Raw genomic sequence first — 18,766 nt, forward strand, 5'->3', positions numbered from 1 at the left:
TTTTCTCATTTGGAAATGAAAAAGGGGTTTTCTGATTTGCAAAGCAAGGGGGGGGGGCGGAATGACACTTCCGCCCCCTATTTTTCACTGGGGGGCTGTCGCCCCCAGCCCCCGGTTCCTACGCCCTTGATTACCGGCATGGGCGGGATTACGGGGGGGGGGCAAGAGGGGGCATTTGTCCCCCCACTTTTTCCCAGACATTAGTTGTTTTTTTTGTCGTTTTTGCATACAAATGTGCACAACCCTAATCGAAATTATTCCCCCACAACAGCTCTATCAAAATAGGCCTATTTGATTCGAATCTAAGTCGAATTTGTGATTACCATAGTAGCATGAAGCATGCAGAATAACTGGAGCTAGAGCTAGCACATGGTTCGCAGCACAGGTTACGAATCCTGGAGTTAACAAACTAGCGATTCAATTCTGCATGTGATGAATCCGCGGAATGTGCTACAGTGCTAGCTTCAGGAATTGATTTGAGATTGAGATTTGAATTGAGAAACGATTTACGAAAGCCAAATTTGCATATTGGGTATATCAATAATTAAATTCAATATACTGACACATGACACCCCCCCCCCCCCGTGTAATTCAACAATATGCAATGGCAATGCCGATGTAATTTCTTTACTGCTCGAAATCCTGGAATGATGCATGCAAATCGAATAATGTAAATTACAAATTGGCACTAACACAGTAACACATTAAATACATTGTTACAGTATACAGCACTCCGCAGTTTCGGTAGGGCCGATAAAATAATGTGTGGCTTTGAGTCCGGTTTTCGGATCTATTCTCGATGATGAATGAAACACTTACGTTTGGTTTTGCATAAAAGTGGGGGGGGGGGTGAAGGTTTGTTCAGCCCCCAATATTTGCCAAGTGCTCCAAGAAGTGGGGGCTGCGGGGAGAATTTCGAAGTGGGTGCTGAATATATTCTTGATCGGTAGAATGCGCAATACACTAATAATTTTAGGGGGAAAGAACTGTCTAGATGTGATTTATTGTTACCAGAGGTGTCATATTTGCTGATCTAGGATTTCCTTTTTGCTTAAATTTCGACGCTCCTTGCCAACCGATGATGACGCTCCGCTTAGATAGTGACGTATAACAAAAGTTTTACATCACCATGTGACCATATGTTATACTATCAATCCTCTTCAAATTTTTAAACGATAATTAACTATCTAGATACAATTGCAGACATGAGATCCATATTTCAAGGATGGGTACATGCAGCTTAGAGCACTCGGGAAGTGCCGTTTCCGGCCATCTGGAGGGTTTGTAAAGCCAAAAAATTTCTTGTACGCTCCGCGCCACCCGATGGTGGCGCTCCGCTTAGATAGTCTTGATGGCAGGTTTGCCCCCCCCCCCCACTTTCACAACTGCACTTTCACAACTCAAATCCCGCCCCTGATTACCGGTTATCTGGAAGGCACCTTTGTCCAAAACTTTCTTCCTATACGGTACGCACCAAGAGATAGTGGCGCTCCTCTTAAACTATAATGGTTCTTTTTGGGAAATGGCTGTAGCAAGGTTCTTTCCATTCTAACGACCACACTAAAATGGTATTTTAATACTTCCGTTTCTGCATCTTGTTAGGCTGATCCATTTCATTATCAGAGCCATCGACCCAACCCCCTCTCCGTCAAAAATAAAAAATTGAAATTGACGAATTAGAAAGTGAATGAGTGAAGTGAATGAACGAATGGACCGCAAAGAGTGAACGTATGAACAAATAGCGAATGTATGTTTGAATGGACGAATGCACGAATTGACGAACGAATGAGCGAGTGCATGAGCGAACCGGAACGATTGAATGATTACATTAATGAACGAGTGAATGAATGAACGAAAGAATGAATGTACGGTATGGATGGATGAATGAATGAATGATTGGATCGATGAATGGATGGATGGATGAATCAATCAATGAATGTATACAGAGCCGAGATTTCGAAATAAAAGGTACATTTCGAAATGTAGACCTTTTGTGGCAGCTCATCTCAAAATTGACCGATTTCGAGTCATATCGGAATTCAGACCGTTCCGCCCTCGAGATTGCGACAAACGAAGGAATGAAAGCACGTCAGTGGACAAAAATGATGAGCGAATCACGATTAGACAAAACTGAACGGACGAAATGTCCGAACAAGGAAACGAACGAAGTTAATAAATGCAATGAATAGGCCTATAAATGTCGGAATGAATTAATAAGCAATTGGATATATGCCTCTGGTAGCCAGGGACCTCTCAGCAGCCTCCAACATGGTTGACTAAACAATATACTCTTACGCGATTTTTCGGAATAAAGGGGTAATGCTTTAGACTGGGTTTTGCAATTACCTAAACGTGAGGGAAATGAAAGTGAGGGTGGGACAGGCGTTTTCTGAGGAAATGAAGCTTCCTTTTTCTGTTCCGCAAGAGAGCTGCGCGGGTCCGGTGTTAGTTTAATTTGTAATCAAGTATTTTGCAAGACTACATTACTGCCAACCCTCAAAGGAGGGTCACGGGGTGGTATCTCTATTATTGGGTAGGCGGACGATCACTCCTACAGTTCCTTCAAAGCATCAAGTACATATCATTTCACTAGTACTGTTTTAGGGTTTTTTGTTGTTGTATAGAGCCACTGCCTATAGGCCTATATAGTTTCTATAGAAGTGAGCGTTATGGAAATGCCATTACTATTATTATGATTATGATTATGGTTATATGATTATGATTAGAATTATGATTATGATTATTATAATTATTATTATTATGATTATTATTATTATTAATATTAATATTATTATTATTATTAAACGAATGAATGTGTCAATGAGTTAGTGGAATTAATAATTAAATGAACAATGATTTGAGCGGCTCATCTCAAAATTTGCCGATTTTGAGTCATATAGATATTCGGATTCAGTCTTCATCGACATTGCTCTGACATTGCACATGAACTTGAAAACGAGGGTTATCTAATGTAGAAGGAAGGTAGTAGCTATACTCAGTACGGTAAGGAACTATAGGATAGGATAGCAAGTTAGTCTACTTAGGGTAAGGAAAATCTCATATGCGTTAAGTTTTAAGTTCAGGGCTTGCATGTTAACTTAATGTTGTCCAACACATTTTGTTTAATGTTCTGTGCTTTTATTCGCAAATCTCAAAGTTTAAACCTTATTTCATTGTTAGTGGATGAATTAAGCCCGACCCATTTAACAGATAATCATTTCGGGTAACAAATGTACGTTCTCTTGAGGATTCGATATGTATTGCAATATGAATTCGGCAAATTAAAATCAAATTGCAGCATTTTTAAGATGGTAACACTTGCATCACCTATGAACAATTAAAAAAGAAATGTATATTCATGTTGCATGTGATGTACTCTTTCTCATTGGCTGGCCGTTTCCTCTTGACAAAGTTTTTGCCTGATTCGGTCAAGGGTTACAACAAAAGCAAAACCCGCGAAACACTGAACTTGATCAAGTTGTTTAAATGAAAAACTGTCTAAAAAGTTATTTTCTCCACTGAACGCATGCAGATGAAGTACACCTTTGGCTTAAGTATATCAGAAGTATGGGTAAGTATGGTAACGTTCATACCTGAAATAACAACAAGCACTGGGATTATATTTGGTAAATAATACATGTTGTAAAATGCACATATCTAGAGGTGTACGTGTTTAACATTATGCCCAATCTGGAATAACGTTAGGAAGCTAACCTAACGAAGTTACTCGCTAGCTTAAGCACTAGGCCTAACTAGCAACTCTAGCAACACAGTCAGTGGTTAGTTATAGTACTAGCCTAGTTAGGCCTAACGTTAGGCCTATTGAAAAGTTAACCATTGCTACAACATTGGTAAACAGCCGCGATTTTTTTGCTGTAGTACTGTTACTGTGTTTGGAAGTGTTTCAATCACTGAGTGGGTGCTGTATAGAGTACCAAACATGCGCAACTTGTAACTATTTGCTGGATGTATTTTGTCTTCATTTCCTCACTTTAATCTGGCCAATTCATGTTGGTAATACAACAATTATTGCAATATAGCCAATGAAATAAGAATTTTTGGATTTTCATTTAATAGACTATAGATTAATAGATCTCAAAATTGTTAGGTAGCCTATATATACTAAATAGTTCACTAAAATTTGGTAACTACTTTTTTCATTGGTTGTCCTATACTAGCCTAGTACTACTAATACTAGACACTTTAAGAAAAAATAGAGAGAAACAGAGGTCTCCAGAGCAGAATTGATCGGGATCCTTTGCAAATGATTGTCCTCAATGATAATTCTTTCTTACAGTTTTTTCCTCCACAGAACCTTTTGTGTAAGGTCATTTTCAACTGAGTACATACATCCATTCAGTTTATGACGGTCAAATAGTTTCAACGCAAAGTGTGAATTAGAGAACCGTTATGGCAGGTAAGACATGGGTATGAACTTAACAGATGCTGTGAACTGAAGGCTTGTGAGTTTCAAGTCGATGTGTGATTTATCTTAAAGGCCATCAGTATTGCCCCAAAGTATGTCAGTATTCATATTCAGACTTTAGCAAGTCATTCAGTCTTAACCTCAAAAAGTTTATTCAGACATTTAATTATCAACTTAAGCATTTCTAAAGGTTTGGAAATAAATTAGAGGGTCAAGATCTCTTGGAAAGTTTATTCTGAAAACCTCTTAATTGCAATTTTGAGTACTAGAAAATACAGTAGCTATACAAATGACATTTTAGATTAAATATAACTCAGTGTATGAGTCCTTAATAATGCCTAATTTTGCATCTGAGTTAAAACATTATCATCTTAAATGTGAACTTTTTGTGAAGGTCTTCTTGACTACAATGATTGGGTAACAGCATGATAATCAAGTTGGAACCAACCAATCTACTTGAGTAAGTCCAACCTCATGCTCAGAAATGACTGTAGGTTTCTTATTAATTCCTGACCATTGGAAACAACTCCAGTGTAGATTAAGGTTGGAGTGATGAATGGGTATGTATAGGATACAGATAAGAGAGGAGTTTTAATAAATCTGGATATTCTCAGCACATTTTGTTGTAATTGCATTCACTCTATACTACACTATAAATTTCATTTCTCAAAATCTGCTTTCATCTGAAATGTGCTCTGTGACCTTCTGTACAAAAGTTGCAGTTTTTCAATGCAATTTTGCCCATTGATACTACAGTGTTAATACCCATTTGATGTTTTGTTTTTCTGATTAGGTTATAAATTGGATTTTGCTTATTATCTTGGGAAATCTCAGTTCCATTTGTCTGACAGTTGTGAGTGTTAAATACTGTTGACGTAGCATTTTCTTCAGGTTAATGTATGCCATGGTTAACCAAATTTTATATTAGATTTAGGACGAGGGAATATTATGGTACAGTTTTATAATATTTCCTCCTGGAAATCTTCTAAATTGTTCAACAGAAGCAGAAATTTTAAAGGCAGAACTTGCGGAGTTTGTGTGTGGAGCTAATGATGTCATTGAGTTAAAATTAGGTGAGTTGCAATGGCTGTATTCAATGTTATTTAATTCTAGGTACTTTGTACATACTAAAGCATAATATAGACCAGAAAGTAACTGAACTATACACGGTACAGTAGTTACTACTAAAATTACTACTAAAATCAAATTAATGATAAGTGGTTTGTGCTTCTCAAGGCCATGTTACACATCTGCTAGTATTCACCTCAGGGAAAAATGATATTTTTCAATGCTTGTTTTTTAATGAGTCAATTGGTTTCAAGTTTTCTTTCACAATAATTAATAATTGGACACAGTACCAGTTTATGTACAGTATATGAACGTAGTTGCTAAATATAGAAGCTGCAAAGTGGGGGTCCTACAAAGTGCTTAATTGTCATTTGTCCAACAAATGATGAACGTTTCTGCTAACAATCAACTGTATCATTGAACTTTGTCTTAATATTTTGTGTCGGTTAGTGTTAGGTTCTTTTCAGCGTTGGGTTTGTCAAGATCGTTCTCCTCACTTTTATTTCTTGCAGTACGAGATGTGAACGACATCTTTGATGACACCAAAATATTCCGTCCTGAATTTACCCACCAGCTCTTTGGACAGAAGTAAGTTTTACTCGTTTAGGTTGAATTAGTTTAACATCAACATGTTTTTCTCCATGTACGTCATCAGACGTTATGAAAGATCTTTTTCGGTGACGTTAAACGTGAACTTTCTCGGTGACGTTAAACGTAATGCATCATTTGTCACAGAGCATCTCGTATTGTTAGTGATAATTCCAAACATATGCATTCGTCTCTGGAATTTATTATCCTAAGAAAAGGTTAAAGGTCATTGGTCTTGCCCCTTTATATCCTCCACAAGGGTGGTACGCATTCAATAAACATAGTTGTATTTTAACATGCATCTCACTACCATCCTCAAATCAGCTTCCTCTACTGAGACATTTTATTTGCTGATTTTTCTCCCTCACCAATATCTGAAGATAAATTTGATGGTAGCAGCATCCAGGAAACTGATGGAAATATATTTTTGCTCAAAATTAAAAAAAACAAAATTAGTTTGCCAAATTTTTGATGCTAGTAATGACGATCTTGAATTTGTTTAGTACTAAGGTTGTTAATATGTTAACTTCACAACCTGAAAATCTTTCATCACAAGTTGTTATTTACATTTAGTGGTGAAGGCAGTGGACTTGTGATCTAAGGATTACAGGTGCGAGCCCAGGCCAGATCATTGCGTTGTGTCTTTGGGCAAGGCACTTTATCTCCATTGCCCCTCTTCACCCAGGTGTTTAAATGGGGACTTGCGAGGTGACTTGTAAATATAGTTGCGTGCGCCGGTTTGTGGCTGCACCCTATGGGATGTCCCCCAGGGGACACGTGTCTGTGGTGCAATGTTGTGCCCCAGGAGAGATAGTTTGAACTGTGCACACTTTGGTGTGTAGGTGTGACAAGTTACCAATGACCAGGGTTAATTGTAAAGCGCATAGAACTTGTGGATTATGCGCTATATAAATAACGGCGTAATAATAATAATAATATGTATCATAAATGAGTTACTTCTGACTTCATTCTTCACTACTTTGCTTTGGAGAGGGGGGGGGGGGTGTAAGGAGGGTACCCATTCAGATGTAACAGTGTAAATCATGGAACACATCCTATTTTATTTTGTCACTCTCTGCATTTGGGTCTTAACAAGAGAGCACCAAGGAATTGTGAGTAAATTGTATCGAACTGAAATTTATTTGATGGGATTTATACCATCTTGATATTCTTTTACAGTGAGAACATCTTTGGATACAAAGAATTGAAGATTCAGCTGTACTTCAGCGCCGGAAGCCTCAATCCTTACCTCGCTAAGACCTCCTCTGCGGAGGTGGACGGGAAGAAGTATGATGGGGTCAAGGTAAGTTCCCATGGTAACAGCTCAGAGGTCGGTCTTGTAAGCTAAAATTGCCAAATTGCTCAGTAAACTGTCACTCCTTCCTGTCTGTTACTTGGCTTGTAAATATAGGGTGGAGATTTAGTATCATATCCTAGGATATGGTAAATGAGAGGTGAAAGAAAGGGGCAGGGTAGGCTGAAGACTGGTTGCAAATTGGGCTCGAAATATTCCTGCATAAAGTGAATTTTTTGTGAGTGAGTTTTCTTTCATTCTTTGATTTTTGCAGCAGCCAAGTTTGGTAATACAAAATGGGAAGCCAATATGCACAGCTTGTCAGTTGTATTAGACTATGTGTTAGCATTCCCTACAGTATGTTGTTGGGCAAGGATTGAGTGCACAGGAAACTCGCATAGGAAAGCAAGTGCATAAAAGGTTCATACATGGTTGAGTATATTTCAAATACAGTTGTGTTTAGTTAGAAGAAAGCACCATGTCACTAGTTTTAATTCTGGTTCAAACCCCAAAATTTTCTTTTTCCATTGTTGATTTAACTGAATATGTCTCCTGAAATGTCTGTCCTCTCTACCTCCACGTTCAGCCCGACGATGTCCTCAAGACAATTGTTGACCAGCTGGAGATTCAACCAATGAGCAGCCTGGATCACTTCATCGCCAAACTACCGGAAGAGTCCTCCTTCCAACCGTCCGGGGAGCTGCTTGATTCGTATTCCCTCGACGGTGCCGACGGCTCAAGCACCCACTTTGAGATCTACAAGTGTGACATCAGGGAGCAGAAATTCAAAGACTACCACAGCAAGATGCAGACTTTCCTCTGGTGGTACATCGACGCTGCCTCTTACATCGACGTAGACGATGACCGATGGACTTACTATACAATGTAAGGAGTCTCTTGTATGTCCTCACAAGTCCTCCAATTATTATATCTCTCGTTAATGTTGTTTGTAGGTTTTATAATAATAACAATAATAATAATCAGCAGTTATTTTTATGATGCTTAAGCAACCACAAATGCGGGAGAAACCCGCTAGGGCTTATGGATTACAACTTACACGTCGGGTGGCTTCCAATTCAACATTTTAACTCAATTTTGGAATCTCTTCAATTTAGAATGTCATTTCAGATTGGAAAACCATAGATTGCTCTTGGATGAAAAACACACTTTAATATGACCCTGCCGGGAATCGAACCCCAAATCTCCTGATTGCTCAGCCTCATTGCTTCAAATGCCATCCACTCAGCCAGAGCACCAGTAATACCCAAAGACTTTAGAGATGTCGCTTTTGTCCCAAGCCCCAAGGGTCATCTTTCTTTGTGGCAAGATCGATATTAAGTGATAATTGATGAGTGATAAACAAGTAGCCCATAATAGTTTGGAACACTGAATTTTGTTTTGTTCTTGTGAAGATTAAAAATTCACATAAAAAATGTTGGCGATGTTGTTGCAATTTTATTCTTCCCTTCTTTGTTTTCGTCCACCAGCATGGAGAAATATTCTCAGAATGGCAATAAACAATATGCATTTGTTGGTTATGCTACTCTGTACAGATACTATGCATATCCAGATAAGATCAGACCAAGGATAAGGTAAGTCGGTACAAGGCAGTTCCTGTAGTGTACCTTACAGTATCTTTGATATTTATGTTATCTTGCGAAGTCCGTGGAGACAATATTTTCATACAGTCTGAAATACCTAGTTCCGAAAAGGCTAAAATATTTCTCTATCTGTTGTCCCAATTTCTAGATGTTTGTTTCAAACTCTGACCAAAAAGGTTGCCATGAAAAACAGAACGTTAGTTTCTGATCTGAGATTTGCACATGCAGGCCTAGAATTTTCACCATTTTAAACCTTTTACTAAGAAATGACTTTGCATCAAAACATAATGCGAACACTGACACTAATATGAAATAATCACTGGCTTTTGCCTTGAATTAATATGAAAGTGACAAATTTTCTATACTGGCAGGAAAAATGTCAGTGCTTTTACTTTCTACTGGCAAACAGCAACACTCACTGTTATTTAGCGAGTAAAATAACCTAACTTTTTGGGCTTTTCATTGTAAAATGTTTCCCAAACACTGAAGTTATTGCTTTCTTCAATTTTCCCATTGATGTGTGTTTGATCTTAGCGATCTTGTATTGTTGCTCTGTAATCAAACTAAGAATGAAAGGCTTATAAAAATTAAGTGTCTTTTATTCGTAAACAATTTCTTACCTCTCTACTGAGGGATTATCTTACAGAGCTATATACACCTAAGATATAAATATAAAGCCTTTTTCCTCATTATGGAAGTAGGTGTCACCCGACACCAAAATACCAATTGCCAGCAGAGAAGTATTACCTGTGGCTATGGTACATCAGTTTAGGATGTCAACAAAGACTAGCAAATATTCTTAAGGGAAATAGAATTGTTATGTCACTATATCTTAACGTTGTCATTTTCAGCCAATTCCTGATCCTTCCACCGTTCCAAAGGCGAGGTCATGGTTGTCGTTTCCTGAGGTCCATCTACAGCGACGTACAGAAAGACTCACAGGTGTTGGACATAACAGGTAGGCTGGATAGGACAGTGATTAAACCCATAGCAACAGTAGAGCAAACACCCATAGCAACAGTAGAGCTACCATAGCAACAGTAGAGCAAACACCCATAGCAACAGTAGAGCTACCATAGCAACAGTAGAGCAGTTAGGCTGGATAGGACAGTGATTAAACCCATAGCAACAGTAGAGCAAACACATAGCAACAGTAGAGCAATTAACAGCAGCATTGAAGTGATTCTGCTATCAGCTTCATAGAGGAGGTCTTTAGAGTTGATATATACATTAATGTGATTCTGCTATCAGCTTCATAGAGGTCATTAGAGTTGATATATACATTAATGTGATTCTGCTATCAGCTTCATAGAGGTCTTTAGAGTTGATATAAAACATTAATGTGATTCTGCTATCAGCTTCATAGAGGTCTTTAGAGTTGATATATACATTGATGTGATTCTGCTATCAGCTTCATAGAGGTATTAAGAGTTGATATATACATTAATGTGATTCTGCTATCAGCTTCATAGAGGTATTAAGAGTTGATATATACATTAATGTGATTCTGCTATCAGCTTCATAGAGGTCTTTAGAGTTGATATATACATTAATGTGATTCTGCTATCAGCTTCATAGAGGTCTTTAGAGTTGATATAAAACATTAATGTGATTCTGCTATCAGCTTCATAGAGGTATTAAGAGTTGATATATACATTAATGTGATTCTGCTATCAGCTTCATAGAGGTCTTTAGAGTTGATATATACATTAATGTGATTCTGCTATCAGCTTCATAGAGGTCTTTAGAGTTGATATAAAACATTAATGTGATTCTGCTATCAGCTTCATAGAGGTCTTTAGAGTTGATATATACATTGAAGTGATTCTGCTATCAGCTTCATAGAGGTATTAAGAGTTGATATATACATTAATGTGATTCTGCTATCAGCTTCATAGAGGTATTAAGAGTTGATATATACATTAATGTGATTCTGCTATCAGCTTCACAGAGGTCTTTAGAGTTGATATAAAACATTAATGTGATTCTGCTATCAGCTTCATAGAGGTATTAAGAGTTGATATATACATTAATGTGATTCTGCTATCAGCTTCATAGAGGTCTTTAGAGTTGATATATACATTAATGTGATTCTGCTATCAGCTTCATAGAGGTCTTTAGAGTTGATATATACATTAATGTGATTCTGCTATCAGCTTCATAGAGGTCTTTAGAATTGATATATACATTAATGTGATTCTGCTATCAGCTTCATAGAGGTATTAAGAGTTGATATATACATTAATGTGATTCTTCTATCAGCTTCATAGAGGTCTTTAGAGTTGATATATACATTAATGTGATTCTGCTATCAGCTTCATAGAGGTCTTTAGAGTTGATATATACATTGATGTGATTCTGCTATCAGCTTCATAGAGGTCTTTAGAGTTGATATATACATTAATGTGATTCTGCTATCAGCTTCATAGAGGTCTTTAGAGTTGATATATACATTAATGTGATTCTGCTATCAGCTTCATAGAGGTCTTTAGAGTTGATATATACATTGATGTGATTCTGCTATCAGCTTCACAGAGGTCTTTAGAGTTGATATATACATTAATGTGATTCTGCTATCAGCTTCACAGAGGTCTTTAGAGTTGATATAAAACATTAATGTGATTCTGCTATCAGCTTCATAGAGGTCTTTAGAGTTGATATATACATTGATGTGATTCTGCTATCAGCTTCATAGAGGTCTTTAGAGTTGATATATACATTAATGTGATTCTGCTATCAGCTTCATAGAGGTCTTTAGAGTTGATATATACATTGATGTGATTCTGCTATCAGCTTCATAGAGGTATTAAGAGTTGATATATACATTAATGTGATTCTGCTATCAGCTTCATAGAGGTCTTTAGAGTTGATATATACATTAATGTGATTCTGCTATCAGCTTCATAGAGGTCTTTAGAGTTGATATATACATTGATGTGATTCTGCTATCAGCTTCATAGAGGTCTTTAGAGTTGATATATACATTAATGTGATTCTGCTATCAGCTTCACAGAGGTCTTTAGAGTTGATATATACATTAATGTGATTCTGCTATCAGCTTCATAGAGGTCTTTAGAGTTGATATATACATTGATGTGATTCTGCTATCAGCTTCATAGAGGTCTTTAGAGTTGATATATACATTGATGTGATTCTGCTATCAGCTTCATAGAGGTATTAAGAGTTGATATATACATTAATGTGATTCTGCTATCAGCTTCATAGAGGTCTTTAGAGTTGATATATACATTGATGTGATTCTGCTATCAGCTTCATAGAGGTCTTTAGAGTTGATATATACATTAATGTGATTCTGCTATCAGCTTCATAGAGGTCTTTAGAGTTGATATATACATTAATGTGATTCTGCTATCAGCTTCATAGAGGTCTTTAGAGTTGATATACTTTACTGTAATTAAGGCTTTATCTTGCCGAGTTTGTCCTTTAATCATTCTGTAGTATTTTAAATCACTTTTGTTAACATATGCTCAGTGCACACAATAAATGCCTGTTAGTAAACAAACATGCCTTGAATCAGGGATGTAAGTCTTCCGTATTTTTACGGAAATCCGGTTTTTTTTTTAAGTCCAATAAGTCTTCCGTATTTTTACGGAAATCCGTTTTTTTTTTTTAATTCCAATAAAGTTCCACAAAATTGTTCGAATATCAAAGACACAACGCGGCAAAAATGCCTGGTCCGTTGCAGCAAGCTAACTTCAATTTTCACTCATCGATCACTCAAAATACCATTCATTTCCAGTTTCGCATCATCGCATTGCACTGTACAACATTGTGCCATGTGAATATCGTTGCGTACGTGCGAACTTCAAATCGCTATAGCTAATTTCTGTCGTTGAAAAACGTTGCCTAATTCATGTTGAATGGACTGCTAATTAATATCTTCGTAACTGCTGGTGCTCGACATAAGTTTTGGAATTAACGCTTGTGATATTTGTGAGCGGCGGAAATCTACGGGATACGCATATGAAAGTCGATATTTGTGATCGCATTCGAATGTGAGACTGTTTTTTATTCCGTAGTTCGCTGCGACGTATTCGTAACTTTGAGCTAGCCTAACATAACGATAGTGTGTAAGTAGTAAGAACTAGGGGTAGGATGTGTTAGCGCTAATACTTCTGAGCTGCTTACCAGTCAAAACGTTCCTTTACCAAAACGTCCCCGTACCAAAACGTCCCCGCTTTTGGTCAAAACGTCCCCGTTGGTCAAAACGTCCCCGTCTATCACATTCATTCAGAGTTGTGAATATATATTCATTTTAAGTTACAATTTGGCTAAGTTATCGGCATGCAAGTTGGATTACGGGCGCTTAATAAATCACGAAGGACTACAACGTTTAATTATATTTGGTATGAAAACAAAAAATATTATACAAGAGGAATTAAAATCGAATTTGGATGCGTTTACTATACAATATATATATATATCTATATAGGGAAATTTTTCCACAAAACATCCACACTTGCATTCCAACTGATTATAAAAGCGGGGATTTTTTGACTCACGGGGACGATTTGACTGCGAGGACGTTTTGGTAAAAAGCGGGGACGTTTTGGTCTTTAAAAAGCGGGGACGTTTTGGTTAAGGGACGTTTTGACTGGATACCTCTGAGCTAGCCTAACATAACGATAGTGTGTAAGTAGTCAGAGCTAGGAGTAGGATGTGTTAGGACGGCATTCACCTGGGGTCTCCGAATATTTTTCCGGTTTTTTTTTTTGGCTGCACTTACATCCCTGTTGAATAATTTCCACCTACGATACCTTACATTACCCGTCTTAACTGCCGCAGAAAATCAGGCACATGCAGTAGTATTGAGATTCTAGCATTGCTACTCTCGCCCTCTTGTATACTATATAATAACAGAATAATCAGTTTTGTAAACTTCAAAATGAAATCTATCTACTGGTAACATTAATTTGATAGGAAGTTATTTTAATGTCTTGTGCTTAATTTTCACATCTTTTGCTCTTTTTGCATTTCAGTGGAGGATCCTTCTGAAGAATTTGTAAGGTTAAGGGACTTTGTTGACTGCCAGGACTGTGGTAGGTTAGAGGCCTACACAAAGGATAAACTGAAGGGAAGCTTCTCACAAGATATGGAAAAGGAGGCTCAGTCAAAGTACAAAATAAATAAGGTGAGTTTTGCCTGCTTTGCCAGGGGATGGGTGATGATAGGGTAGTTTGTTAGGGTGTAGATAGGGTAGTTTATGAGTGTGATGATTGGGTCATTTGTGAGGGTGTAGATAGGGTAGTTTATGAGGGTGATGATAGGGTAGTTTATGAGGGTGATGATAGGGTAGTTTTTGAGGGTGTCGATAGGGATGTTAATGAGGGTGATGGTAAGGGAAGTTTATGAGGTTGATGATAGGTGAAGTTCATGGAGGTGATGATAAGGAAGTTTATGAGGGTGATGATAGGGATGATTATGAGGGTGATGAGTGCATTAAGGGCCCACGGATTTAACTTCTTGCCTTTGATGTGGTGAGGGTTATGTAATTTAACGTTTTCTCTGTGGTCACAGTGTTCTTCCTAATCACTGGTTCCTTTTTCTTTGTTTCATTACGATAAGGTTTTGTAAGTTTATGCCATCTTTATTACTCTTATTATGTTGTTTGTGATTGTAAATACTATTGTTCAGGGTCATGTCCAGAATAAACGGAAGCATGAATTGCTGACAGTTTTCATAGTAACATATTTCCGTATGTATTCAGTATGTGATGGTAGAGGGTAGTGGCTGTAGTTTGGAGTTTCTATTTGTAATCATTCAATACTTTCTGTGCATAGAGAGATATATACACCACATATGTACTGAGTGGCCCTAGTAGCTCTCACTGAAAATAAAACGCTTAAATCATTCCTTCTAGAAACAAGCAAGGAGAGTGTTTGAGATCCTGAAGTGGATGAACGTTAACCAGGGTGACGAGGAAGAAGTCAGGTCGTATCGTCTAGAGGTCAAACAGAGACTGAACGTCCCATTTCAAGTAAGTACTGCAGATGGAGTCTTGTTGCAGCAGTTAGAGCCTCCACCCTGCCCCCCTCCCCTGTACCCCCTCTCACAGGAATTGTTAAGATGGTGTTCGAAATAGAGGATTCTCAAAATCATTGCCCTGCCGGGGTATTGAGTGAAGTATTCTGTGGATTTGCTGGGTTTTTTGGGGGATTATAAATTTGTTCTTTTCACTGGATTGAAACAACTTCCTTTGCCATAATTGTATTAATATTGAATGGGGTGCTTCAGCACCCCTCCATATTTGAAAAAAAACCCAGTTAGATTGCTGGGGTACACTTTCATCTTTCGGATCAAAGTGTTAATTGTAGAATGGTTACAGCAATTCCTCCATATTCTTTTGAATCCTCATCCAAAGAAGTAAACCATTGTCGACAATAATCTCATCAGGGTTCCCATGGTAGAGGAAACCCTGGAAAAGTCATTGAAATTTGACATGCATATATCTAGAAAAAAGCTGTGGAAAAAGCATTCAAGAAAAAATGTCAGTCACAAAAAATGGATCTATTTTCTTAAATGTTTACTACGTCATGTTTTACTTTTCTTATTTTTTCTTAATTTTTATTTTTATAGTTTTTTTCTGTAAAGTAATACATATAAATTTCAGTTTAATGCTTTTTTTTTTTTTCTTCTTCAATATTTTCAGAAAATATGTCAGTTACAGAAAACGGATCTTTTTTCTTAAATGTTTACTATGTCATGCTTTATTTTACTTAATTTGTCTTTTTTATAGTTTTGTTCCGTAAAGAAATACATATAAATTTCTTGTCTGTTTTTCTCTTCTTCTTTAATATTTTCAGAAACAAAAATCTGACTATGAGAAACTGAAGAAGGTATTAAAACCTGAAGAATTAACAGCTACAATGGAAGGAACAAGCCTGGAGGAAAGACAAAAGACTCTAGAATCCTGGTACCAGGAGTTAAGTTCGGAATATAGTAAAGTCGTGGAGAAACTGCAGAACTCGTAGCTTTCGACTGGGACTTGCTCCAGTTTCAAATCGGAGCAGAATCGGAGCTCAGTGAGTGTCACAGTGCCTGAATCAATAGATGGAAGAATAAGACAAATTATTTTCTAATCGAATAAAGGGGATAAGATTCAAACGAATTGTAACAATATGGAGGTCTATTTCTGTGATAAAATGTCTTCACTTTGAAATGTTCCAAGAACAGTTCAGTTCTCTGCATTTTGTTCATTATCAATAAAATCTGGTAAGCCTATTTTATATGGGTTAAATGTTTGTTTACTGGTGTGTGTGGATTTTCTAGACTGGAACCTGACCATGTGGAAGGCCAGTCAGTTAAATGTGGCTCTCCAGTGTTTCTACAGATGGTGCCATCGTATCGGTTCTAATTTCTGTACTGTTTACAGATTTCTGAATCAAATTAATATGATCGCCTTAAAAAAAACGTTTATCAGCATACTCCACTTTTGCAGTTTGGATGAAGGAAAACTCTGCTTTAGAAGAACACAAGTTTTAAGGTGCTTCAAAGAATAAGTTTGACTTTGAAACTTTTGAAATTATGTTTTGAAAGATCTATTCCTCAAAAATTTGTAACAAAAATTGTGTATTCTACTGGTGATCAAACGCACAGTACTGTTATGATGTCAAGTCTCGCGGAACTGGTAAGGACCCATATGACATCGTCCTCTGTTGATTTTGGGTGTTGCTGGAGAGCCTCTTTAGTTGGTCATGAAAGGTCCTGGGTATGACACACTCTTTCAGAAGGTGCAGAACCCATTGAAATAACTGTCATGGTACTCCCTATTTATAAAGGGAGTCAACTCCATAAAGTAAGTGATGTGGGATAAATGTGTTTCATAAACAATTAACAGTAAATTGTCATTATTCCAGAATTCTTTGCATAATTTCTTCTGTCATGAAAAAAAATGTTAAGACTAGTTGTAAGTATATTTTGGAATTTGATATCAGTGCTTTTAAAGCTATCTGTTGATAATTCATACAAGATTTGATTTTTCTTGCCCATAGCCAGGTATTTGTATGCTTGGCAAAATTAGTGCCATGGCTATTAGGAAATTTTCAGCAGAGGCAAACCTTGATTCGTACCAGTTTGACAATCAGGGTGAGGTTGTGAGGTACGGTCATGAAATGAAAGCTGAAATGCTCTAAGCTAAATTGTTTAATGTAATAAACTGGTCTGTGTTTCCGATAACAGTATGAATTAAGTATAATTAACTAATTAATTAAATACTTACATTATGTTAACCAACTGATAATAGTCTTGATTTACATTTGTAACAAAAATTTGAGTTTTTGAGAGAGTTTTCGAGAGAGAGAGTGCCCTTGAAGAATTATGAAATTTTACAAGTAAAAACTCATTTACATTTTTAATTTGGTGTTGAAACGTTCAAAATTAATCACTTCACAGAGTGACAATTATTATATTGTGTCAAAATGGCCTCTTGCACCATGTGATTAACATGTAACCATATAACTAACATGTAAAGATGTTATAATTTACATCAAAGCATACTTCCTGTATATAAAACGCATTCATTTAAAATCTTGAAGGAAAATGTAAAATATTCTTTAGTACGAAGGTAAGATCAGACTACATAGAGAGGGTCATCTGTTACTTTTCATACAAATCTTAGTATCTAAGATATCGACAGAAACGACAGATATCAAGTTACAGTCAAACTATTAACATTTTGATATATTTTGCTATATTGTCCTAAAATTCTTCTTCATAAATGATTGTCTGTTTCACATGTTCAGTAGGAGCTGATGAAACATGGTATTCAGCAGAGAAGTTAAATGTTGTAAACGTCAAATGAAAACATTTATGCAATTGTTAAACAAGTCTGGTAATTTCCATAGGATGTAATCATGGGATACACTCAACATGCTGGTTGACTGTTGCTTGGGTACACCATCTCTTACTGGAAACTTGTAATACATAGAGAAATATAGCATTGGTGTATTATTAGGCAAGTAACCAATTTACGTTATATATGTATAGTGTAACTACTTGAATTGTAATAGGCCTTCAACAAAGGCGAACTGATGAGAAAATGTGATATCATAGTAAATTCTGGGTGGGAAGGGGGATTAGGGGTTGGGGGGGGGGTGAGCTGAATGAATACCTTATTAATACAGAAGGAGAATTGAATATGGTTTTTAAATGTAGTTTGTGCTATGCCAGGGTTATCCCCTCACATGGCATTGCCATGGTTACCACTTCACATTGAACTTCATGTATGGTTTAGAAGTTAGAGAGTGGGGTTACACTACTAGGTTGCTTCCATTAGATTGTGCATTATACTTTCTTATTTGGTTCTTAGTACATTGTGGATACAGTAATTACTATCTGCTTGAAACTATCATTTCAAGTTTTTTTATTTTTGAGTAAGTTGTATCTAAGAGTGTATGACACTAAATGACAATGTACAGTTCAACTGTTTCAAACTTGTTTGTTTGTTTGTCCCAATTATGTTTAATAAAATCGCACAATTTTGTTGCAGAACGACGTATTCTAAGCTATTATTCATTTTCAAAACTTTGTTTTTGTGTGTTTGCATTCCATTAATACTGTAGACATTAAACCACCATGATTCAAGGAGAGCAAGTTTGGTAATATTCAAAGCTTGACAGATTTAATCTCCTTTCCCAGGCTGCTTAATGTAAACCAGAACCAATCTTAACTGATTTTGTCTTTGCTGCGTAAATATTCACAAGAAAAAGAAATTATGGCTTTGACTGTCCTGAAATAGTTTATTTGGTGAGATGGAAACTTTTAAAAGGT

The 18,766-nt window shown here is 36.7% G+C and overlaps 1 protein-coding gene across 4 annotated transcripts; it reads left to right on the plus strand.

The window, feature by feature from the left end:
* Positions 1-3,414: 3,414 nt before the first annotated feature.
* LOC139967017 (histone acetyltransferase type B catalytic subunit-like) lies at positions 3,415-18,504 on the plus strand. Of its 4 annotated transcripts, none has more exons than XM_071970609.1 (11): positions 3,415-3,571; positions 4,298-4,417; positions 5,428-5,499; positions 6,007-6,082; positions 7,262-7,385; positions 7,963-8,261; positions 8,864-8,968; positions 9,829-9,935; positions 13,978-14,129; positions 14,859-14,975; positions 15,802-18,504. In XM_071970609.1, the coding sequence occupies exons 2-11, from the start codon at positions 4,411-4,413 to the stop codon at positions 15,967-15,969; spliced, it is 1,227 nt and encodes a 408-aa protein (XP_071826710.1). In that variant the 5' UTR covers positions 3,415-3,571; positions 4,298-4,410; the 3' UTR covers positions 15,970-18,504. The 4 variants fall into 4 exon arrangements, with proteins under 4 accessions (XP_071826710.1, XP_071826711.1, XP_071826712.1 ...); XM_071970610.1 differs by having other exon boundaries at positions 3,418-3,571; positions 4,313-4,417; XM_071970611.1 differs by having other exon boundaries at positions 3,481-3,626.
* Positions 18,505-18,766: the final 262 nt, after the last annotated feature.

This window comes from Apostichopus japonicus, chromosome 4 (genome assembly GCF_037975245.1).
Source record: "Apostichopus japonicus isolate 1M-3 chromosome 4, ASM3797524v1, whole genome shotgun sequence".
In the NCBI taxonomy this organism is placed as follows: Eukaryota; Metazoa; Echinodermata; class Holothuroidea; order Aspidochirotida; family Stichopodidae; genus Apostichopus; species Apostichopus japonicus.